We start from the raw sequence: 25747 nt of genomic DNA, 5'->3' as shown, positions 1-25747 counted from the left end.
ATCTAGACTTCTTCAAGCTAACCACATCACCATTCCTACAGTGTAGCCCTGACTGCATGGATCAATATGGCAACATCCCTGCTCTTAGCAGCAGGACCAAGGAATAGTCAAAGAAGAAGACAGAAGGCTTGAACCAGTTATTTCTTATGGTTTATGAAAACTGCCGCATGATAATCTTCTTACATCTCATGTAATGCCAGGACTTAGAAACGGGTTCACACCTATTTGCAAAAGAGACTGGGCAATGTGATTTTTACTCTGGGTGACCCTGTGCCCAGCTAAAACTTTTGCTACTGTGGAAAAAAGATAGTATGTATATTGGAAGAAATGGAGTTTCTGTCACACTTCCCAATTTTAAATCCTTTGACTTGAATTATTTACTTTTTCCTTCCATTTCCCATGTTGGATTCACTCATCTGCATGCTTTTCATTGTAGAAAGACCACTTTGACAGCCAGTTGCAGCCAAGTTTGAATTCTTTTGCATCTGAAAACCACGTACCTCGAACCCCTCTTTACATTATCACCCAAAGGGTATTTTGGGAAATCCTAGGAGGTACTAGGTACCACAAAAAAGGGCCACAAGATGAAATAAACTTGAGAATGCTTAGAGAATGCATTCTACATAGCCTTCTTTTTGAGATTCTTCTTGCATATTCACACATGAAAAGTTCTGCTAGAAGGAGAGCCACTCAGTATATTTTGATCAGTGTGTTAAAAATGTATTTGCCCACCAAGCCTGTTTTCAGAAGGTCTAGTAACAGTGGTATCCTGTGGGAGATCCTTTGGGAAGCATCGATGAAGCAGACCTGGAAGGTTTAGGTCGATGTGGAAGCGGAAGCATTGTGTCCTCTGCCCACCCGCTTCCATTTTTTGCATACTTTAATATGAACCCTTCTCTTTTCCCTTTCTAGACTGACAGATCCCATTCCCACCACAGAGACTTCAATTGCACCCCGCCAGAGGCCTAAAGCTGGGCAGACTCAGCCGAACCCAGGAATCCTTCCCATCCAGCCAGCCCTGACACCCCGGAAGAGGGCCACTGTTCAGCCCCCACCTCAGGCTGCAGGTTTGTATCTAGATTGGTTTGAAACTCACTACACCTCTTTGTTATTCTGGACAACAGGAAAGTCTTGGAAAGCCCGGTTTGCTTTAGATTTGGAATCCAGAGGCACATAGAGATAACAATGTTCCTTGAGGAACAGGTGGCAGCTGCCGTTGAAATTGTATGGCAATGGCCAGGCGTGGTGGCTCACGCCTGTAATCCCAACACTTTGGGAGGCCAAGGCAGGTGAATCATCTGAGGTCAGGAGTTAAATTTCGAGACTAGCCTGGCCAACATGATGAAACCCCGTTTTGCCAAAAAAAAAAAAAAAAAAAGAAAAGCCAGGCATTGTGGTATGCGCCTGTAATCCCAGCTGCTGGGGAGACTGAGGCAGGAGAATCACTTGAACCTGGGAGGCAAAGGTTGCAGTGAGCCGAGACCGCACCATTGCACCCCAGCCTCGGTGACAAGAGTGAAATTCCATTTCAAAAAAAAAAAAAAAAAGAATTGTATGGCAAATGGCTGGCAAAAGGGGAGGCCTCCTTGAATTCTGAGATACATCTCCAAGACCACTAAAGCCCGTTGTCTCTTTTTCTAGACTTGCCCCTGATTTTTGCAGTTTGGAACCTTATCCTGCCTCTTTATTTCATATATTTCCCTTTGCTTTTAAAGAAATAAGACTCTTCCAAAGTGTTGAGTTCAGTCCAGGGCAGCTTCCCTGTTCTGTTAATTAAACTTTGGGACATTGAAATGGGCTAGGGGAGATGATTGGGTAGAAAGCATTATTTTATTCATTTGCCTCCCAGCCTACAAAAATGCCTGGTTGGGTCTAATACATCAACAGTTAAAGATGCCTGGAAGAGACAGGACTGAAGAGGCCGAAGAGCTTGGACTAGCAGACAAGTTACTTTCAATTTTAGGAAGGTTGGGGTCTGATGGGCTGAGATACAAAGAAACTGAATTATTTTCATACATGCCTGAAAAAAAAAATAGAAACGAGACTCCTCTCTTAATGCTTTGTCTCTTGAAGTATCTGCCACCCTTCATGTTTTGGCATGCTGTTTCTCATGGGAGGAGGGAGCTTTGTTTCAGAAAAAGGATGGATCCAAAATATCGAATAACTGAACCCTACCAGGAAGCTGCTTTTGGGGAATTTGGTGGCCGTCTACTTATAGCCGGGCCTCCAGACTGGGATAAGCTACATGTAAAACACCAGGGAATGATTTTGTCATGCTGCATGCCAAGAGGGGCAAAGCTGGTGCCTATGTACCAAAGGCCAGCTGAATATGTAGACATTTGGGGTGCCAACTAAATTTGTAATTGACTAAATGAGATGATTAATAACGGAAGACTTTCTTAAGGAGGCAATATTGAACCTTGGTTTGAAAAATTTGTAACACATAATTTAGCAAGAAGATAGAAAGACGTTCCAGGTGGGACAGAGCATGTGGAAAGACAGTGAGGAGCACGTGAATCTGGGGATACTCTGCCCACTTGTCACCCCCTGTTAATTGTTTTGGCAAGACAGAAAGCCATTTTTGTGTGGAAGAGTTTGGAACCCTTACATGGACTTTATTCTTATTGCAGGATCCAGCAATCAGCCTGGCCTTTTAGCCAGTGTTCCCCAACCAAAACCCCAAGCGCCACCCAGCCAGCCTCTGCCACAAACTCAGGCCAAGCAGCCACAGGCTCCTCCCACTCCACAGCAGACGCCTTCCACTCAGGCCCAGGGTCTGCCCACTCAGACCCAGGCCACACCCCAGCACCAGCAGCAACTCTTCCTCAAGCAGCAACAGCAGCAGCAACAGCCACCGCCACCACAGCAGCAACCGGCAGGCACGTTTTACCAGCAGCAGCAGCAGGCCCAGACTCAGCAGGTAAGGTGGTCAGAGCGTGGCCCTTGCTTGCATAGCTGAGTCATGACTGTGAAAAAGCCCACTAGGTAAAGGTATCTTCCCAGAGAGCCATGACATCACCGTTTCTCATAGATGTAGATACTAAAGCATTGAGAAGCGGATCTATCACTCACACCCCTTTCACCCTGTTTCTCAGGCCATGAGGAATCCGTCACCTGATTGAGGGACATCAGTACAAGAGTTATTTTTTGGCCGGGTGCGGTGGCTCACGCCTGTAATCCCGGCACTTTGGGAGGCCGAGGTGGGCGGATCACAAGGTTAAGAGATCGAGACCATCCTGACCAACATGGTGAAACCCCGTCTCTACTAAAAATACAAAAATTAGCTGAGGGTGGTGGCGCAAGCATGTAGTCCCAGCTATTTGGGAGGCTGAGGCAGGAGAATCGCTTGAACCCAGGAGGTGGAGGTTGTGGTGAGCCGAGATCGCGCCATTGCACTCCAGCCTGGGCGACAAGAGCGAGACTCTATCTCAAAAAAAAAAAAAAATGCTATTTTTTTAAGGACTGCTTTTTTTTCTTCTTTTTTCTAATATAACTGTAACACCATTATCATAAGAGAGGAAAAAATAACAATAATTTTTTATTATCAAATATCCATTAGTATTTAACTGTTTCTGATGTCTCATAATTAAGTTGGCTTGTTTGAATCTGTATCCAATACTAACAGAATGTATTTAGTTGGTCTATATTGTTTTCCATTATCTTTTCATATATTTTTTTCACATTTTTTACTATGAATTTTATAATGGTGAGTATATCTATTTTTTTTTTTGGAGGTAGGGGTCTGCTCTGTTTCCCAGGCTGGAGGGAAGTGATGCAGTTATAGCTCACTGCAACCTCCAGTTCCTGGGCTCAAGTGATCATCCCAGCTGAGTCTCTCAAGTAGCTAGGACTATAAGCATGTGCCACCATGCCTGGCTAATTTTTACTGATAGAGATGGGGGTCTTATTATTTTGGCCAGGCTGGTCTCAAACTCTTGGCCTCAAGCCATCCTCCCACCTCAGCCTCCCAAAGCATTGGAATTACATGCATTAGCCTATGCGGCTGGCTGATATATCTTTTAAGTCCCCTTTTATCCATAGGTTCCTCTTTTTTTTTTTTTTTTTTTTTTTTTTTGCTTTTTGTCATTTAATTTTTCAGAGAAACTGGATTATTTGTCCCGTGGAATTTTTGGCATTCTGGGTTTAGCTGATTGCATACTGTGGTGTCATTTGATATGTTTGATCATCTTCCATGTACACTGGTAATTTCTCAAGGCTTACTCAGTATTTGAGTCAGTTTGACAGTTCTTCCTGTTGTGTCATGTCAGGAGGTCTGTAATGTCTCACTGGCCTCTGTTTCACTGATACTAAGATCAGGGAGCGTTTACTTTCAGATTTCCCTGAAGACTGTGTTTCCCAAAAAAAAAAGGAAAAAAAAAAAAAGATCAATCAGTGTATTGAGGTGTTGTCTGTCTGATCCATTTGTTTAATGCTCCCCATTAGCTTAGCAGCCATCACTGATTATTTGCCAAGTTCCTTAATTCATCAGGGATGGCACAATGATAGTCTAACATTCCCTCTTCATTTGAGGGCTGGACGTTTTCCATGAAGAAATTTTTTCATCAACTCTTTAGTTACCCTGAGGTACTGTTTGTACAGAAAAGGCAGGAAAAACACTTGATTCTTTCCTTCGTTTACTAGTTTTTCAGAGTAACAAATTTGTTCTCTCTTATCATCCAAAGGTGAACAGTGAGGTTTTTGTTTTGTTTAGTTTAGTATCATTAGGAATTCTTAGATTTTAACTTATTTGATACCTTTGAATACATTGCTTTTTTTGTTGTTTTTACTAGAGATGGGGCCTTGCTGTGTTGCCCAGGCTGGAGTGCAGTGACTATTCACGGGCGGGATCCCACTACTAATCAGCCCTGGAGTTTTGACCTGTTCCGTTTCCAATCTGGGCTGATTCAACCCTCCTTAGACAACCCGGTGGTCCCCTACTCCCAGGAGGTCCCCATACTGATTCTGACCTTAGTGCAGACACCCAACTGGCATAGCACACTACAACCCAGAACTCCTGGGCTCAAGCGATCCTCCCGCCTCAGCCTTCCGAGTAGCTGGGACTACAGGTGCATACCACCATGCCTGGCATATTAAGGTTTTAAAAAATTTATTTATTTTAAAGCTCAGATTGCCCCAACTTTGGCCAGTGGAAGTCTGGTAACTCCAGTGGTCTTTAATGATTTCCTTGCTATCTAGGATCATGCTGGCCTCTAGGATCATGCTGCCCTCGACTTGAAATCATCTATTTTTTTTTTAGGAACTCTGTTTCTTTTAGTGGAAATAATGTTTAGAAACCACAATTTTGATGCTAGAGATACCATTTGCCTAATGGATTGGTTGTTGTTTCTAGGCCTTCTCAGTGGACAATTAGAAAATATGTTTTGTTTTGTTTTGTTTTGTTAGAGAATAGGCATTATGAATTGAAATTTATATTCCTAATCTGGATATTGCATTACTGGATTTCTGTTTAACTTCTTGGATTTTGTTGTGTTTTCATCTGGAAATCTTGATTCTTAACAGCATTAACATAGTTAATTAATTGTTCTATCGTTTTAAGATAGCAATAACCATATGATTACTGAAAACAGCTTAAGATTTCCTTGCCCATTTTACCCTTAGAATGTTTAGCACGTTATTTTCTGGAGCGTTCAGCTACCAATTTGATACACCGGCTTATTTGCATTGTTTTGCTTTTGATTTTTAGTTATTGCTTTTTAAATTTTAGTTTAATTCTGTTTTGTAGATGTGTAAAGCATTTACATAGTTTCAGAGTTAAATCTGCAAAAGTTCATCCCCGCCAACTCATGTATAGTGGTATTGCTCATTCTTGTTTACAACTTGAGGGTATTCTATTAGATATTTCCTTCAGGATATATCTATCATAGTTTATTTAATCAGCCAGTCTCCTGTTGATAGACATTTGGGTTGTTTCCAGTATTTTGCTGTTATAAGTAGGCAGCTATTTTTTTTTTTAATCTTCTAATTTGTTAACCCTTTAACCTTGCCCCAGTAGACAAACAGTATCCTCCCAATTGACTCTAGTAACTACATAAAGTATACAGGATGTTCACAGATACAGTCTTGACCTTAGTTCATTGGCAGGCCCTTATTTTGAGCTCTGTTTGTGTATGTAGCACATAGCCCCTAACAGTGGGGATTAGAGAGACATATAAGAAGTGTGGGCCAGGCACAGCAGCTCATGTTTGTAATCTCAGCACTTTGGGAGGCCGAAGCGGGAGGATTACTTGAGCGCAGGAGGTCAAAACAGCCTGGGCAACATCGTGAGACTGTGTCTCTACGAAAAATAAGAAAAAAAATTAACCAGGCATGGTGGTGTGCACCTGTGATATCAGCTACTTAGGAGGCTGAGGTGGGATGATCACTTGAGCCCAGGAGGTCAAGGGTGCAGTGAGCCGAGATTGCTTGCACCACTACATTCCAGCCTGGGCAATAGAGCGAGACACTATCTCAAACAAACAACAAAAAAAGAAGCATCATAGAGTATACTGGCTATTTTGAATGTTTAAGGAAGTTTAATAAAAATAGAGCTCTTGGGAAATAATTTTTAGTAAGACTTGAGATGAGTCTTAATAGTTGAGTTAACATTTAGGTTATTCTTTTCTGTGTCATCATTTGCTTCAACCTGTTCAGGTAGGGAAGCATTTTAATCTTGGCTGCTTTAAATCCCTGTATAAGAAGGATTACCTCTATGATTAGGAGATCGTTTATTAGCTCCTGCTATACTCTAGCTTATGGAGTCACATGATGTTTAGTCAGATAGCTTCCCTTAGGCAAGGCCCGGAAACCCACTTGGAAGGCCAGTCTGTAGTGCAAGAGGCAGCCTGGTGCAATGGATGGAGCCTAGCAGTGTAAGGGACTGCTGCTGTGTTGTATTTAATGCCCTGAGGTCTCCATCATGAGATTTTAGGCCTAGCCTCAAGACTTTTCTACTTGCCCTTGCCTTTGGCTTTAGCACTGGTCTTCATTGTTATTGAGACATTTGTCTTTTGTGACTCTTATTCTGGGACAAGCCCTTATTCATCTTCTCATTTCTTGGTCAGTTTCAGGCAGTACATCCAGCAACCCAGCAACCAGCAATTGCTCAGTTCCCTGTGGTGTCCCAAGGAGGCTCTCAACAGCAGCTAATGCAGAATTTCTACCAGCAGCAGCAGCAGCAGCAGCAACAACAGCAACAGCAACAGCTGGCCACAGCCCTGCATCAACAACAGCTGATGACTCAGCAGGCTGCCTTGCAGCAAAAGCCCACTGTGGCAGCAGGACAGCAGCCCCAGCCACCGCCAGCTGCAGCCCCACAGCCAGCCCCTGCCCAGGAGCCGGCGGTAAGAATCAACCAGAGCTCAGAGCACAGAAGCAGCGGAGGAGTGTGCAGTGAGAGTTAGGGAAAGGGTGGGAAAGATAGCAGCCGCGGATGGCGGGTCAGGTTGCTTTCCCACCTGGGTGGTTCAAAATATTTGATCTGTCCTTGATCTATCCAAGAATAGTATGAGATGTTCTGTAGAAGATAGAGGTTTTTAAAAAGATCATTCTAGGCTACTGATGAAGAACCTTCGTAATTTTTATCTCTCTGAAACTAGGCTAGCAGGAAGATCTGTTCGTCATCTCTCTCGCTGTCACTTTGAACAGTCAAGGACCTAGGCAGGATTAAAGCTAATCGCTTTCTCTTCTTCAAGGGGCAGTTTGATCCATTGTGCCCTTTCCAGGCCCCGAGTCCTCCATGTTGTGTTTATTCTTTGTCTTGGATGACATTACTAATCACATTATTTAAGTTTACCTTGCAGCTCCCGTCAAGGGTCTGCTTACCTGGGACCATTCACCCTGGTGTAATCACCCTGGGTACCAGAGCATCTGAGTATCCAGTCATTTGAGCCATCCTGTCAATTTAGAAATTGGGCATGTCCACTTTTAGATATTGGCTGAGTATGGCATCAGAACCCCTCGTCTAATTGTCCTCTACAGTTTCAACACACACAGGCACATCCTGCTTTGGCCTTTAATAAGTGGATTTTTTTTCTGTAGTCATATTTTTCTGAGTGATAGTGATAGAAAAATTTATGGTGTTAGAAAAAGACATTTTGCATACGCAGCTGATAGAGTGTCACAGCTACCCTGTTACTCCCAGGGAAGTCCAACCACTAGACAAACAAAGGAAAAGTAAGAAACCATCTTTCTGGCCGGGCGCGGTGGCTCAAGCCTGTAATCCCAGCACTTTGGGAGGCCGAGACGGGCGGATCACGAGGTCAGGAGATCGAGACCATCCTGGCTAACACGGTGAAACCCCGTCTCTACTGAAAATACAAAAACTAGCTGGGCGAGGTGGCGGGCGCCTGTAGTCCCAGCTACTCGGGAGGCTGAGGCAGGAGAATGGCGTAAACCCGGGAGGCGGAGCTTGCAGTGAGCTGAGATTTGGCCACTGCACTCCAGTCCGGGCGACAGAGCGAGACTCCGCCTCAAAAAAAAAAAAAAAAAAAAAAAGAAAAGAAACCATCTTTCTGAGGATTGATTTGTAATAGAGTTTTGTCTCCCATCTTAAACCAGAAAACCTACATCCCTTCGAAAGGAAGCAGTGCCGTAGATTGTCTTCTTTAAGTCTCAGCTAAGTGTGTGTTTAGAGTCTTTACACCTTTGTTTCTAAAACAACTCAGACATCCTGCAGGCGTGGAATAGACAGTGAGTCTCTGTATTTTCAACAAGAGGTAAAGTTCCTCTTGTTCATGGAAAAAGAGTTTTTAAAAAAATTAGTGCATGATGTAGCTAGAAGGGACCTTAATTATCCAGTTCAGTCTCCTCATTTTATGGAATTGGAAACTGAGGCATAGACTAGAAAGTGATTGCCCAAGACATACAGACTGATGGTTGTGGAGCTGGGGCAATAATCAAAGAATCCTGATCTGTGTTTAAGTTTAATTATAACAGATGCTCATCCAGGGTGATAAAATGATCAACTACTACTGACTACACTTCTTATGAGGTTCCCCTGTGCTTTTCCTAGACAAAGGTGTCCACTTTCTTGGGAACGAATTATGAACCTTCTCCATGTTCTCTGGATGAACAAATACTTTGAACACTTTGCTCTGGGATAGTTGGTTTTAGGGACAGAGAGGAAACATGCTTTGGCCAGGAGCCGTAGAGCTTCTCAGCTTTGACCCATCCCTGTCTCCGCTGAGTCTTGGCAGGGCTACTCTAGAGAAGCAAGTGAGTGAAGGTAAAGCGTACCCTGTAGCCATTTTAAAGCAATAAGTAGCAAAGGGAAAATGGCCATATGCCCCAGATGTTTATTGCAGTCTTATTAATAATAGCCCAAAGAATGGAAGCAGCCTAAATTGCTGAGGAACCCAACTGTGCAGCCATTAAAAAACATGGTTATAAAGTCTGTACAACAGTATGAAAATAAATGCTCGTGAGGTAATGTTAAAGGAATTGTGAAATTATGGAAAAACCATATACTTGAAAAGAGACTTAAAGTATAAGGTACCAAAAAGATAAGAATTGTATCTAGTTGTATTAGAGTCATGGAATAGAAGTCTGTTTTCTGTATTCTTACATTTCTTGATGTGATTATACTCCTTTTATAATTACATATTTTATTTTTTAAAAAATCTTCAGCAAGATAAACATCTGAGTCTTTGTATTCCATCTCCTATGGTCTCTCTCTCCCTCCTCCCACTTTCCGATCCTGTCTGGATGGGATGGCATCATGGTGCAGAAAAGAGTCCTGAGCCATCGTCAGGAGACATGGGTTCTGCTTCCGGTTAACACTGTGACCTTGAATGAGCTCTTGTCCTCAGTACAGGAGTTGAAATCAGCGTTTTCTAAGGTCCCATTCAACTCTCACATTCTTTAATTCTAAGTGGAAGTAAAACTGTCTGCCAGGGTTGCTGAGAGGTGTAGCTGAACAGGTACAAAGCATTTAGTGTCTGTAGATCGCTGTTATAGGGCAAGATGTCCTGAAGGAGGCATCTGATCTACAGTGTGCTGCATTTGGAGAACAGAAGAGAAAAATGTTCTCCAAGTGTAAGAAAACCACCCAACCCCTTTCCTTTATGCCATCAACCTAGAGACAAAACAACTTCGGATGTAAAATGCCCCGGGGATTTCACCATCCCTTCCCTCCAGTCCTTCATCTCGGAATAGAGTTGTCACTGGACTCTTCAAAATAAAAGGACCCAACAGTTTAGTATTCTTTTCAGATTAATGAATGTCTCATGAAATAAGCCAATTCAGTATGTCCTCAAAGCCCTCTGACACCTATGTGTGGTAGTATTCAGCCAGCTGTTACAGGCACAACTCACTCTGGACCCCCAGAGGAAGCTGTGGAGCTGGAGCTGTGGTTGTCTTCACAGAGCACTTGGCCTCTCCTGCAGCAGGGCAGCTTTGTTACCCTTCTAACCTCTGATTGATATTAGAACCTTATATTGTAACATTCAGCCTGTTGGTAAAGTGGATGGAATACTGACATGTGTACACAGTCTGCCTTAAATAAATTTTCCAAGTCCTGAGTACAAGATGAGGGCAGTCAATTTCCCAAGCTAGAAGCATCCTGACCCGGGTATCTAGATGGTCTAGTTTCCTTAAACTCTCTCAGGGCCTGCCTTTATAGACACTGATACTGCAGGTGAACTGAGTTGCAGCTTGGAGCAGCAACTCTAATCTGAGAGGAGGGACTGGAGGGAAGGGATGGTGAAATCCCTGGGGCATTTTATATCCGAAGTTATTTTATCTCTAGGTTGTTAGAGTAAAGGAAAGGGATTGGGTGGCTTTCTTAACCTTTTTTGTTCATTTTCCTTAATATAGGTGACTAATGCTTAAGGACCATTCATGTGGTCACAAGGATGTCTCACCTGTATGTTGTTCTGTGGTGGCAGTTTGGCCTGTTTTGAAAATGGCCCATATCACAAGAGTCCTTGTATTATTAGCTCAGTCATCATCAGCACCTTTTTTTTTTCTTTCTTCTTATTATATTCTCTGCCAGTTCTTCAATATTATGTCCAAACTGAAGATTGAAACAAGTTAATCCCACTAAACTAATGCTATATATTTTCTTAGGAGTTGTCACAGAAATAGGATCTTATATACCCATCCCATCAATGAAATAAAGAGCCTTAACAACAAAACAAAAAGGGGAATGCTTATACATTCTTGATGGGGGTGTAAGTTAGTTCACCCATTGTGGAAAGCAGTGTGGCGATTCTTCACAGAGCTAAAAACAGAACTACTGTTCAACCCAGCAATCCCATTACTGGGTGTATACTCAAAGGAATATAAATTGTTCTGCCCTAAAGACACATGCATGTGTATGTTCATTGCAGCACTGTTCATGATAGCAAAGACATGGGATCAACCTAAATGCCCATCAATGGGAGATTGGATAAAGAAAATGTGGTACATATACGCCATGGAATACTATGCAGCCATAAAAAGAAGGAGGATGGAGGCTTTGCAACAACATGGTTGGAGCTGGAGGCCATTATCCTTAGCAAACTATTGGAGGAATAGAAAACCAAATAGCACATGTTCTCACAAATGGGAGCTATATAATGAGAACTCATGGATGCAAAGCGGGAAACAACAGATGCTGGGGCCTCCTTGAAGGTGAAGGGTGGGAGGAGGGAGAGGATCCAAAAAAACAACTCTTGTGTACTAGGGCTTAGTACCTTGGTGACAAAATAATCTGTACAACAAACCCCCGTGACACGAGTTTACCTGTTTACCTGTATAACAAACCTGTGCGTGTACCCCGAACCTAAAATAAAAGTTTAAAACAAACAAGCAGTAACGTTTATGAATCACGGTAGAATTCTCTCTGACTCACTCCCAACCTGTGGTCTCGCTATGGCAGAGAGCGAGGGATCTCTTAGCAGAAATCATTCAGCTTAAATGTGTTTTGCTGGACATATGTCTTCATTGTCCTCTACCTGTAGTGATAGATCGATTGCCTGCCCTTTGGAAGCATTCTGAATGAGTTTGTATGTGACTCCAGAAATAGAACGTGGTCCTTTATGGTAAATTCTAGATGTTTACACCTGAAATAGCTTTTGCATTCTTATACTTTGGGCTGAATATGGTTAACTTATGGTTACCCTGTATATTATGGCTGATGAAGATTGAAATTTATGTGTGTCAGACAAATACCATGTTGTTATCAGTCTCAAAGTTGCAGCACAGATTGTCAAAGCCTGGGTTTTTCTTTCTGGGCGTTATTGATAAAATTAGCCATTTGAGTCTCATGTTAGCGCTTATGTGGCATTTTTTGTTGTTATGCTTATCTGTTTGTTTTTCCTTTAATTTTTTTTTTTTTAAATTTAATGAAACATTTTCCATCTCTCTTCCTAGCAGATTCAAGCTCCAGTAAGACAACAGCCAAAGGTTCAGACAACCCCACCTCCTGCCGTCCAGGGGCAGAAAGTTGGATCTCTCACTCCACCCTCATCCCCCAAAACCCAACGTGCTGGGCACAGGCGTATTCTCAGTGATGTAACCCACAGTGCCGTCTTTGGGGTCCCTGCCAGCAAATCAACCCAGCTGCTCCAGGCAGCTGCAGCTGAGGCCAGTCTCAATAAGTCCAAGTATGTAGTGCTTCCTCTTTGCTGTTCTTACCTCTGTGAGCGAGGTCTGCCTGCGGCTGCTAGGGTGTGATTCTTTGCGTAAGTGTGTAGATGTGTGTAATGCAAATACAGTGGTGTGTACTTGTGTGTGTTTGTTTAATTATTTTTCTGGTTTGTTTATTCTTCTGGCTTCTTGCATGTACTTGTGTTTAATGAGCAACTGTGAATGTGTCTTTAGTGCATGGGCCATACTAATCTTAAGAAATCTTTTCCTGCTTGGCCCACTGTTCTCATTCTCGCACCTGTTCCATGCTCTGCAGTGTGTTTTCTGAACTCTCGATCTGACCAAGTCTCTCCATGCTGAAAATCTTTCATTGGCTCCTCATTACCTGTCGGATGATAGCTGAGCACCCTGCTTCACACAGAGGGCCTGTTGTGTTTCACAGGCAGACGTGCCACTCTTCACCTTCCCGAGCCCTTTGTTCCTCCTAGGTCCTCTCCTGGGCCTGCCGCGCTCCTCCTTGCCCCCCTAGGGAATGTTCATTTATTCATCAAGATCCATGTCAGAGGTTGACTTCTCCTTGACCCTTCCTCTGATATGATGTGTAATTGCTATCTGAACCTTTTTTTGAATTTGTATGACATTGTATTGTCATTCATTATTTGTATGTCTGATTGAACTGGTTTGTGAGTTCTCCAAGACAATAACCATGTCTTAGTCAACCTTTGGAAACCCAGTGACTGGTTCTGTGCCTGACGAGTAGATTTTGATGAGTGTTGAGTAAATGCAATTTCAGACCCCTAACTGTCTTGGAACCATGCACTCTAAAGTTAACATCTTTCAATGAAGTTAAGAAAGACTTTATAAGAAAATTATATAATGATACTTAGATGCACAAAGTAGTGTTAACTGTCTTTATTTCTTTTTAATTGTGATGGTGGCCCTTAACTCTATGCATGCTGGATCCTGAGAGATGAGAGGCAGCCTAACTAGACCTCTTTCCTGCCCATCTAGGGATCAGTTATTATAGATGTTATGGTGGTCACCACAAGGTACACAAGTCTAAGAACAGGTTGCTTTTAGATCCTGAACTGAAACAACTTGCAGATAAGACTAAAAAGCTAAGCAAGAGATTAAGGAAGTAGTGGGAGGTAGTGAGTCATGAAGGAAAGGAGACATTCATTTCATAAAGTGGAATGGGTATCTGTGGAAATTGTTCAGGTGCTGTGGAAAGCCCTTTTAGGAAAACACTGTGGGCCGGGCACAGTGGCTCACGCCTGTAATCCTAGCACTTTGGGAGTCCAAGGCGGGTGGATCACCTGAGATCAGGAGTTCAAGACCAGTCTGGCCAACATGGTGAAACCTTGTCTCTACTAAAAATACAAAAATTAGGCAGGTGTGGTGGCATACACCTGTAATCCCAGCTACTCAGGAGGCTGAGGCAGGAGGATCGCTTGAACCAGGGAGACGGAGGTTTCAGTGAGTCGAGATCACACCATTGTATTCCAGCCTGGGTGAAAGAGCAAAACTCTGCCTTAAAAAAAAAAAAAAAAAAAAAAAAACTGTGGTGGAAAATGAAGGTTTGACCTGGAAAATGAAAGTTTGACCCAGAAAAGAATTTGATCCTGAAACAAAGAGAAAATAAGTTGACCCTTTTTGTTTTGTTCAACTTTTATATCTTTTTGTTTCGTGGGGGTGGGAACCTACCTAGGTCTGCAACCACCACTCCATCAGGCTCTCCTCGGACCTCTCAACAAAACGTTTATAATCCTTCAGAAGGTTCTACGTGGAATCCCTTCGATGACGATAATTTCTCCAAACTCACAGCTGAAGAACTGCTAAACAAGGACTTTGCCAAGCTGGGGGAAGGTGAGTAAGCTGTGTCTTTTTTTGTGCTTCTTGATTGTAAGAAATAACCAAGAATGAGAAAGAATTGTAACTCTAGAAGGGTATGCATGTGAAAACGTAGGCTTGGGCCTTTCCATAAGGCTTGATTTCGAAGTATGCATACAAATTGGTTTTTATTTTTACCATGGCCCTGAAGTCCTCATCTTCAGGAAATCCTGATCTATTGTGGCTGGCAGCAAGGAGAGTGTGATGCTTAGGGAAGAAACTTGTAGGAAAGGTTTGTGACGTAGTCCAGGATAACAGCATCAGGCATGGTCCCTCCTTGGAGGAGTGTGATGGTTCCCTTATCCTAGGTTGGTTTATTGTCCCAGAAAGTTGGCACCGCTTGTCCATGAATGTGCCTTCACATGGACACTGAATCTTTCTTTCACTGTGATCAGAGTTCTGTATTACTGTATTACACAGAAAGATGATTAAATAAATAGAAGATATACTTCTGCTGAAGAACAGTCTACTTTGGAAGGCAGGACACACACACACACACAGAGGCACATGCACACACTTTGGAACAAATTCTAATATGCATAATTCTAATAATTCTAATAATGTTAGCGAGTACTGTAATAGAAAGAGTACTCTCAATGTAGATAAGGTCACAGGGTAAAGGAGTGATGAGAACCAATTGAGTGGTATGAGCTGTTGGCCAAACATTGTGGCTTTAACTATCATTTAATAGAAATCTTTTAAAACTCCAAGGCCAGTTGTGGTGACTTGCGCCTGTAACCCAGTGCTTTGGGAGGCTGAGGCAAGAGAATCACTTGAGCCTAGGAGTTCAAGATCAGCCTGGGAAACATGCCAAGATCCCATCTCTACAAAAAATTTAAAAAATTAGCTGGGCATCCTGGCACACATCTGTAGTCCCAGCTACTTGGGAGGCTGAGGTGAAAGGATCCCTTGAGCCCAAGAGGTCGAGGCTGCAGTGGGCTATGAATTTACCCCTGCACTCTAGCCTGGGTGATGGAGTGAGTGAGACCCTGTCTGTTAAAAAAAAATTCCTATTACTTTCTTGCTTTTTTAAACAGAAGACAGGGCATAGTACTTAACTTTCTTTGGCAACTTTGTTTCATTGTTATGTATACCAGTTGTTATTCTGGACTGTAAATAGAAATACCTCCATAGACTATTGAAAATTGTAGTATTTTTGCACCCAAATAACTAGCCCGTGAGTTTTAATAATTTCCTCTCCCTTTTCTTTACTGTTCAGCTGTCAGCTTTCACATTAAGCTACTGTCATTATGCTTATCCCTCATAACATCTCATTATTGACATCTCCACCACTCCCTCTTCTCATTTACTCTCCTAAACTGCTTCCAACATGGAAAGCAGATCATCAAACTCATTAGAGCTATATCAAGTGAATAGATTACAAGTGAGGGCGGGAGGCATTAAATGTACAGTTCTGTAGTGTTAAGTACATTGACACTGTTGTGCAACCAAGCAATCTCCAGAACCCTTTTCATCTCGCAAAACTGATGATATGCTCTCTTTTGATTCTTAACAATCTCCTTTTTTTTCTCAGCTGTTCTCTCAGTTATTGCAATGACTAGACAAGGACCTTTGAACGTGTCGCCATAATGCAGTAAAAGTAGTCAAGTCCAGAAGTCAGTTCAGAGAATGCCCCTCACCTCTGCAGTGTGTGTGCCTCACAAGATTCTGCTAGAATGAACTGAGTGGTGTTTTGTCTCCCCAGGCAAACATCCCGAGAAGCTTGGAGGCTCAGCTGAGAGTTTGATCCCGGGCTTTCAATCAACCCAAGGTGATGCTTTTGCTACGACTTCATTTTCTGCTGGAACTGGTTAGTATGGCAAATAGCTGGAACATGAGGTTCACTATTGTTACCTTCACACTGTTTTTCACTCCACAGATCACTCTAGCATGCCAGTGAAACCCACATCCTGGCAGTAACATGTGTGTGTATGTATATATATATATATATATATTTTTTTTTTATGGTCTATTTAATTTAAAACTTACTTTTTTTAATTGAAAAGGTTTCTGATCAAAAAGGGATAAAGATCTAGGACCACTTTAAATTTAAGTGGCAGGACAGTCTGGCAGTAATATGCAGGACTTGTTCTCTCTAGTCCACAGGCATGTCTTAAACAAGTATTTCTAGATTTGAGAAATACCCAATGTTCATTGCTTGGAATTTCTTAGGTTTCTGAGATGACGTGAAGAATTTTAAAAATTAAATGTTCTGTTATATCTAACATTCCTCTAAATTGTGTGTGTGGGCGCGCGCGCGCACGCGTGTGTCTGTGTGTGTGGGCGTGTGTGTGTGTGTGTGGGCGCGCGCGTGCGTGCACATGCTGTTGGGAAGGAGAGAGGTGTTTTTGTAATGAGACTTCTAAAAAAGGAGGGAGATATTCTTTTAATGAGACTTTGTTAAAAGTATAGAAGCAATCATAAGAGACAAACTTTTCCCTTCTATTAATAAAAAATTATACATTTTTATTGTATAAAAGTTAGTAATTCATAGGAAAGAAAGTTAAAATTCTCCATGACCCCACCACCAAGAGATAGGCCAGGGATACCATCTTGATGTCTGTTAGTGGCATTTGACCTTTTGAGAGTCACAGATATCTTTGTGAAGCTAATGAAAGTTGTAGGTCTCCCTGACCAAAATACACATGACCACAATTTTTTTTTTTTTTTTTTTTGAGACAGAGTCTTGCTCTATAGCCCAGGCTGGAGTTCAATGGCTCAATCTTGGCTCACTGCAACTTCCGCCTCCCAGGTTCAAGTGATTCTCCCGCCTCAGCCTCCAGAGTAGCTGGGATTACAGGCACCTGCCATCATGCCCAGCTGATTTTTTTGTGTTTGTAGAGACGGGGTGTCACCATGTTGGCCAGGCTGATCTTGAACTCCTGACCTCAGGTCATCTGCCTGTCTCAGCCTCCGAAAGTGCCGGGATTTATAAGGGATTACAGGCGTGAGCCACTGTGCCTGGCCACATGACCACAATTTTGTATGCTCTTTGGCCCCCTGCTTAAGACTCTCAGACTCTGATATGCATCTTTTTTTTTTTTTTTTTTTTGAGACGGTGTCTCATTCTGTTGCCCAGGCTGGAGTGCAATGGCACAATCTCAGCTCACTGCAACCTCTGCCTCCCAGGTTCAAGCGATTCTCATGCCTCAAGCCTCCCAAGTAGCTGAGACTACAGATGTGTGCCACTACGGCCGGCTAATTTTTGTATTTTTAGTAGAGATGGAGTTTCACCATGTTGACCAGGCTGATCTCAAACTCCTGACCTCAAGTGATCCGCCTGCCTCGGCCTCCCAAAGTGCTGAGGTTACAGGCATGAGCTACCACACCCAACCTGATATGCATCTTTATAGACATATTTTGAAGCCTAATTTTTTCATTTAATGAACCTGGCACATTTCTCTTACATCATTAAAGAAGCCCCTAAAATATAATTTTTTTTTTTTTTTTTTTTTAGACGGAGTTTCGCTCTTGTTGCTGGGGCTGGAGTGCAATGGCGAGATCTTGGCTAACCGCAACCTCCGCCTCCCAGGTTCAAATGATTCTCCTGCCTCAGTCTCCCGAATAGCTGGGATCACAGGCATGTGCCACCATGCCCAGCTAATTTTGTTAAAGTATAGTTTTTAAAAAGTACCTGCATTAAATTCCATTATATGGCCAGGCACGGTGGCTCACGCCTGTAATCCCAGCACTTTGAGAAGCTGAGGTGGGCAGATCGCTTGAGGTCAGGAGTTTGAGACCAGCCTGGCCAACATAGTGAAACCTGGTCTCTACCAAAAAATACAAAAATTAGCCGGGCGTGGTGGCACACACCTGTAATCCCAGCTACTCAGGTGGTTAAGGTGGGAGGATCCCTTGACCCCAGGAGGCAGAGGTTGCATTGAGCTGAGGTTGCAACACTGCTTTCTAGCCTGGGCAACAGAGTGAGATCCTGTCTGATAAAAAAAAACAAAAACAAAAACAAAACTTCTAGGATACACTAGATGTATGATATATCCTAGTGTATTTAACCAATCACACCTTTCTTAACATTAACTTTATTTCAGTATTTACTATTATAAATACTTCAGCAATGAATGTGAATTTTTGAAAGTATTCTTTGTAAGATATAGAATTTGGCATGCTTCTAAAAGTGATCTTTTTAATTATACTGATTAGTGTTTACTTTTAACCTTATATATTCTTTCTGCCTGCTTTCTTTAGGAATGTTAGTAGTTTTTCTAACCTCATAAATTTATTTGTGAATAGAACGTTGTCGTTTCATAATATTTGATATATAATATTCTCTTATTCTTATTTTCTGGATATTTTTAAATAGAAGTTTCAGTTTCTTCTTTAACCAAAAGTTACTTATGTTATGTTTTCATTGCACTGTGACCAATATGGCCTGTGCAGTCTTTGCTGTAAACTGTACTGAAGGGCTGTCTGTGACCCAGTTTGTTATTCATTTTTAAATGTCTTCTGGAAATTAGCAGTTTCCATGTCAATAAATATTAATCTACAGTATGGTTGTTCGTGGAAGAATGGTAACATTTATTTAATATCCTCTTTTATGAATATTTGCATTGTTACCAATTTTTCACCATATAAATATTCTTGAAGCTAAATTTTTGTTTATATCCTTTACAGTTTCTTTAAGATAACTTCTAAGAGACTATGTGCTAAATCAAAAGTATGTATGTTTTAAGATTTTTTATACATATTTTCAAGTTGTACTCTAAGAAAGCTATATAAATTTTATTTCAATTAATAGTGAATGAGAGTCATTTTCCCTACCATTTCTCCACCCAGCCCAGCACAGCCCAGGCCAAAGACGGTAGACAGAGAACCTTATTTTTATTTTACTTATTTATTTATTTATTTTGAGACAGTTTTGCTCTTGTTGTCCAGGCTGGAGTACAATGGCGCAATCTCGGCTCACTGCAACCTCTGCCTCCCGGGTTCAAGCGATTCTCCTGCCTCAGCCTCCCAGGTAGCTGGGATTACAGGCATGAACCACCACGCCAGGCTAATTTTGTACTTTACTTAGTAGACGGGGTTTCTCCATGTGGGTCAGGCTGGTCTCGAACTCCCGACCTCAGATGATCTGCCCGCCTCAGCCACCCAAAGTGCTGGGATTACAGACATGAGCCACCGTGCCCAGCCAGAGAACCTTATTTACGGACCCATTTTTAGTTCTTTGAGAGTTGTGTTGTGTCCTTTGCCTTTTAGATTCATTTTGTAAGTGTTCTTCATATGTCACATATTATCCTTTCCTAGAAAATCATCTGCGGTTGTAAAATTTTTCATTAAAGTACAACAATATGTATGTATCTTTTAATATCTGTGTACATTAATTTTAATTGTATGTATCTGTGTTCCTCTTTTTCTTGGTAACTCTAGCTAGAGGTTGGACGTTTTATTATATTTTCAGAGACAACACTTAGATTTATACAATCTTCTGTTTTCTTATTATTTAACTTTTGCTTTTATCTTTATTATATTTTCATGTTTGTTTGTTTGAGACGTTGTCTCACTCTGTTGCCCAGGCTGGAGTGCAGTGGTGGGATCTCTGTTCACTGCAACCTCCGCCTCCTGGGTTCAAGCAATTCTCCTGTCTCAGCCTCCCAAGCAGCTGGGACAACAGGTGCACGCCACCATGCCTGGCTAATGTTTTGTATTTTTAGTAGAGACGGGGTTTCACCATATTGGCCAGGCTGGTCTCAAACTCCTGACCTCAGGTGATCCACCCACCTCGGCCTCCCAAATGCTGGGATTACAGGCATGAGCCACCGTGCCTGGCCGTTTTCTTGTTTTTCTTCTATTTGCTTTGGTGATATTAAGAGGAACCCATAGTAATATATTTTCAAATTCTTTTTTAAAAAATAAAGTACTTGGGCTGTGAGTTTTTCTTCACAATTTGACAGTCATTTTCACCCAGCACAAAAGTGGGGAGGGAGGCTAATTATAATCTTCAGGGAGGCTTTGTCATGTGAAAATATTCCAATGTCCTGTTTTCTCTTTCTCCAGTTGCCTCACTTCAACCTTTGAAGTTTACTCTGTTTATTGAGAATGCTTTCTAATAAGTGTGTATTTCCCTAGTAAAAAAAAAAAAAAATTGAGTTGTGTGGAGTTTAACCATAGCTCATAAATCTTCGTATGATATTCTCATTATTATTTTGGAGTTAGGCTTTTCATTATTAAGTAGGTAAAAATTTTTGTTTCACTTTTAGCTTTGTTTGTGTAAATTTTATAAGTATATTGATATTTTGGTGAAATTTGAAAATGTTCCAAAACCAGTTCATGCTGCTTGAAGTTTGATATGCCACATAGTTGACCAAACATATCAAATGTGTGAAGCACTGACTGTTGTCCTTGAAATAGAACATCGAAATGATGATTAGCCATGGACCTGGGTAGGATATAGTTTGTCTGGAAAGAGGGTCACAGAATAAGCCCTGAGAGTCTTCTTTGCTGCCGAATCCCAGAGTTTGGCACAATGTTTGGCTCCATACAGATGTGTTTAATGAATAAGAAGGGTTGCTTTGTGCCAGAGCTTAGGACCTTGGATTCACCAGCATTAACAATCAAGGTCCCTGATCATTTTCCATCTGCTCACCCTACCGACCCCAGTTTTAATGCCTAGTTCTCATCTATTACACATGGTTATGTTTCATTGTTTGTGTGAGCTGTTTTTTAATGAGATTTATTTTGTTTTTGTTTCTGCCTTTCCACTACTTTATATTTACTCTGAAGGCTGCAAATGAGTGTGTGTGTGTGTGTGTGTATTTTTTTAAGGGATTTAAAGGCACAGCCACAAACATATTTGAGTAAAGTTATGACAGTAATAACATTGGACATGTATCAAGCACATGAGGCATGTTAAACCCACTGGGTAAGCACTTTTCTTGCTCATTATCTCAGGTGATCCTCACAAAGACCACCTGCTCAAGGGCACAGCTGGATAATGACAGAATAGAGATTTGTACCTGTAGCCCAGATCAAAAACTGTAGTTATATCCACGTCTCAGGAATCTCATAAACCAGCAACACTAAGCTTTTGCAAACATTAAAAAGTGTCTTCATAGTTTCCTCAGTTTATCTGGTCTTTTACTATGAATATTTGATATTTTCCCCTCTCTCTTGTTTGCAGTGTAAATGTTTCCTTTCTGTGACACCTTCATTCTTTACAAATGAAAGAAAATTATGTCTAGATCCCAGGAACTCATTTGCTCTCATTTGTACAAAGGGCACGATGACATCATTTTCTATAAATTTTCTAACTGAACTCAGACTGTTTACAGATTTTAAACCTTCTGACTGATCAAAGGAGAAACTAAGCAGGAAATTTCATAATGGGTTCGGGAGGATGGCACGGGGCTATATTAAACATTTGTATGGTAAAAGCTGCAAAAATGATGGACTGTGTCTATACATTGGAGGAAAAACCGGCAAACATTTAAAACTTCATGTGGTGCCTCTTTATTTTCATATGTTTTCCTGTGTGTAAGTTACACATGTTCATTTATAAAAATGTGGAGAAATGAATAAGGCCCAAAGTAAAGAAAATAAAATCTTATAACCCCACCTTGAGAGAAGAGCATTTGCTGACATTTTACAGTATTTCTATCTAGAATTTTATTTCTGCATATAAATTTTTTTCAAATATGACCTACACCGCATATTCAGTTTTACAGTTTGCTTTTTTTCTTTTAAATATGTTTCATTGTGTCATTTTAAAATATTTCAGGGACTTAGAAGCAGTTATTTTATCTTTCTTTTCCTCCTCCTACCTTTAAAGAAACTTAGTTTAAAACTCATTTTAATAACAAAATTATAGAGACTGAGAACAGAATAGTGGTTTCCAAAGAATAGTAACAGGAATAAGTGGTGGGTGTGACTACAAAGGAGTAGAATGAGGAGGTCTTTGGTTTCATGGAACAGTTCTGTATCGTGATTGCAGTGGTGCTCATTCTAATCTACACATAGAGTCAAGTTGCAAAGAACTATACACACAGGTGGAGTTGGTAGTGTGTCAGTGGGGGTTGGAGGTGACCTTGCCTCCCGTCCCCACTTCCCAGGGCAGACCTGGAGGTGAAGAGGGCAGATGCTCACAGTCCTGAGAGTCCAGTGTGCCAGTCACTGAGCTGAGTCTGGTGGCAACTGCTGGCACACTGGGGCTGACCGACCACTGGGTAGGACATAGCTGTGGAGGTGACGGAGGAGGTTACCCACTGAGGGGATGCCACTGCACCTCCCCATTCCCTTCTGCCACATCTGGGCATTAACACCCCAGTCTGTCCCTGTTGCCCTTGCCTGTTACCCATCTGGTTGAGCTGGGGCTGGAGGTTCCTACACACCTGAGGAATGGTAGGCATCACACATGCCGCCTTCTCCATGTCTGGGCCTGGGGCACTGGGTTCCCACATTTCAAGGGCCTCTGGAGTGAAAGCCCATATGTCTTTGAAGCCAGGATGCAAAGGAGGCGGGCCAGATTCCAGGTACTGGAAAGGTTGCCGGTCCATCCAGCAATCCCACCTTTGCCTTCCACTTTATCATGCATCTCAGACTACATCTTGCTGGCCCTGAGGAGGTAGCATTAAGGGTGGCAGAGGTGGCTGCTGTGACAGTGGCAGAGTCGATTCAAGAGATGCTGGGTACTGAGTAGGCAAGGGACTGGAGCACTGGGCTCTCGGGGGCAGGGGAGGTGGGAAGAAAGAGGCCTGGTCAGCCACTGACTACGAGAAATGTGGAATAGAGGTGGGTGGGGTGGAAACTCTCCCACCTCATCACAGCTGCCCAGTAGACCCCAGAGCATCCTCCTCATGCCAGAGGCAGAACTGGAGAAAGACCAAGATTCAGAGACAGGTAAAGTCCGAGACAGGGAAAGAAGGAAATCAGAGCCAGGTGCCCACGGAGATGCTGCCAGTGATGCCCACACATGCCCAGCACTTTGACTCCTCCACAAGCCCATTTTACAGACACAACAGTGAGGCCAAGAGAGGTGAAAAGAAATGTCCCCCATCTGATGGCCCAGGCCAAGGGGATTAGTAGAGGGGATGCTGAGCCCTACGATTTCCAAATTCAACCCAGCACCACTCAGGCTGAGAAGGAGGGATTCAGGGGTCATTGAGAAAGACAGGGATGTCCAGGCAGCGAGATGAAAAGAGGCAGAGAGACATGAGTGGGGTGGGGTGAGGTGATGTGGAGGGAGAACGGAGCAGAGGGTGCGGGTGGGGTCCCAGAGCCAGAGGTATGGGTGACCTCGGCACTGAGGGAAGAAGAAAAGAACAGTACGCACATGCACAAATAGGGCCACGTAATAACTGGTGAGCACCGAGGAGCCTAGGGCCATAGTACTGTGCCGGTGTTGGTGATCTCCGGCTACAGTTTATACAAGACATCATTGGGGGAAACTGGTTGTTGGGTTCACAGGACTCTATGTGCAGGAACTTCTTGTGATTCTGTATTACTTCAAAATAAAACGTTTTTTAAAAACCCACTTTATAGAAACAAAATGAGGCTTTTTTTTTTCTAGAAAGACAGCTGACAAAGTGAGATTTTAATTAATGAACAAACTGAAGACTAAAATGCGGAGTAAAGAATGATAATGTGTGGCCGGGCACAGTGGCTCACGCCTGTAATCCCAGCACTTTGGGAGGCCGAGACAGGTGGATCACAAGGTCAGGAGTTCAAGATCAGCCTGGCCAACATGGTGAAACCCTGTTTCTACTAAGAAATACAAAAATTAGCCCGGTGTGGTGGCAGGCGCCTGTAATCCCAGGTGCCTGTCACCTGGCAGAGAGGCTGAGGCAGAGAATTGCCTGAACCTGGGAGTTAGAGGTTGCAGTGAGCCGAGATTGAGCCACACTAGCCTGGGTGACAGAGCAAGACTCCGTCTCAAAAATTAAAAAAGAAAGAAAAGAAAAGAATGATAATATAAAGCTGCATGTGGTGGTGTGTGCCTGTAGTCCCCAGCTACTAGGGAGGCTGCAGTGGGAGGATTGCTTGAGCCCAGGAGTTTAAGTCCAGCCTGGTTAACACAGCAAGACCCCAGTCTCTTAGAGAAAAAAGAAAATAAAAACAATGATCATGTGGAAACCAAGAAACCTGGCTTCTGATCCTACCTCTGGCTAGTCTTTAACTTTTAGGCTTCATTTTCTTTTATGGGAAATAAGAAAATTGTGCCAGAAAATTCTGAGACCATGTCAAGCTCTGTTATTCCATAGGGTGTATAGATTTCTGTAAATCTATATTTTGCCAAATATAGAATGAATGCCAATCGTATGTTAAATATAGTACAGAGATTAGGGCTTGTCTAACTTTGCAATAGGCAAGAAGTCTATTTCTTCCCCTTTCTGTGTGTCTGCCTATCACTGTATTAGACATCATGGTGATATAGTAGGACTTAGTCCTTAAAGGACCTCAAGAGGGTGATAGATACATAGGAAGTACCTATACACATGCTAGATTACAAAACAGATAATGTTTGTTTATGCGCTAAAATGTGTGATATGTACAATATCTCCTCTAGACATTCTGAAAGAGATACTATAGATTGCAGTATATCCAAGAAAGAAGTAGAATTTCAGACATATGAATACCCTGGTTTTATCGTTAATTGCATCTCATAATATGTTACAAGGACCAGGCTGAGCCGGGCACGGTAGCTCACGCCTGTAATCCTAGCACTTTGGGAGGCTGAGGCAGGCGGATCACCTGAGATCAGGAGTTGGAGACCAGCCTGACCAACATGGTGAAACCCTGTCTCTACTAAAAATACAAAAATTAGCCATGCGTGGTGGTGGGCGACTCAGGAGGCTGAGGCAGGAGAATCGCTTGAACTGGGGAGGCGGAGGTTGCAGTGAGCCAAGATTGCACCATTGCACTCTAGCCTGGTGGACAAGAGCGAGACTTCATCTCAAAAAAAAAAAAAAAAAAAGTCGGGGAGGGGACCAGGTTGAATATCTCATAGATACTTTGCTGTTCACTGGGCTACAGCCATTCATCCCCTTTTATTCTAGGCTTAGACTTACTCTGTAGTTTGAGCTGTTGCATTAATAGAGGGTAAACTTACCTAGATTTACTTGGTGTTTTTGCTTTTCTCTTTTTTTCTCTCCTGACTCCTCCTTCCCCTCCAACCTAACTCCAGCTGAAAAAAGAAAGGGTGGGCAGACTGTGGACTCTGGCCTCCCGCTTCTAAGTGTGTCTGATCCTTTCATTCCTCTTCAAGTACCTGATGCACCAGGTAGGTAAATAGAAATGTTCTGAGGTTAAACAGCTTGATTTGCATGTCCCAGGCCCTGTGGAA

General features: G+C 42.4%; 1 protein-coding gene and 1 non-coding gene across 16 annotated transcripts in view; both read left to right on the top strand.

Annotated features, from left to right (window-relative positions):
* AAK1 (AP2 associated kinase 1) overlaps window positions 1–25747 on the top strand; it is a 193540-nt gene that overhangs the window by 133820 nt on the left and 33973 nt on the right. For 9 of the 15 annotated variants that reach the window (XM_033239304.1, XM_033239314.1, XM_033239310.1 and 6 more), the window contains exons 11-17: window positions 913–1067; window positions 2631–2920; window positions 7062–7340; window positions 12352–12584; window positions 14276–14433; window positions 16163–16267; window positions 25589–25684. In XM_033239304.1, the coding sequence (XP_033095195.1) occupies window positions 913–1067; window positions 2631–2920; window positions 7062–7340; window positions 12352–12584; window positions 14276–14433; window positions 16163–16267; window positions 25589–25684 (1316 nt within the window). The remainder of the gene's footprint in view (window positions 1–912; window positions 1068–2630; window positions 2921–7061; window positions 7341–12351; window positions 12585–14275; window positions 14434–16162; window positions 16268–25588; window positions 25685–25747) is intronic. The other 6 variants (XM_033239315.1, XM_033239313.1, XM_033239309.1 and 3 more) reach the window with 2 other exon arrangements.
* Window positions 1727–1858, top strand: LOC117063142. The gene has a single exon (XR_004428758.1). It is a non-coding gene; the product is annotated as a small nucleolar RNA SNORA36 family (small nucleolar RNA).

Source organism: Trachypithecus francoisi, unplaced genomic scaffold (assembly GCF_009764315.1).
Source record: "Trachypithecus francoisi isolate TF-2019V2 unplaced genomic scaffold, Tfra_2.0 Lachesis_group17, whole genome shotgun sequence".
NCBI lineage: Eukaryota > Metazoa > Chordata > Mammalia > Primates > Cercopithecidae > Trachypithecus > Trachypithecus francoisi.
This window is presented reverse-complemented; position numbering and strand designations above follow the sequence as displayed.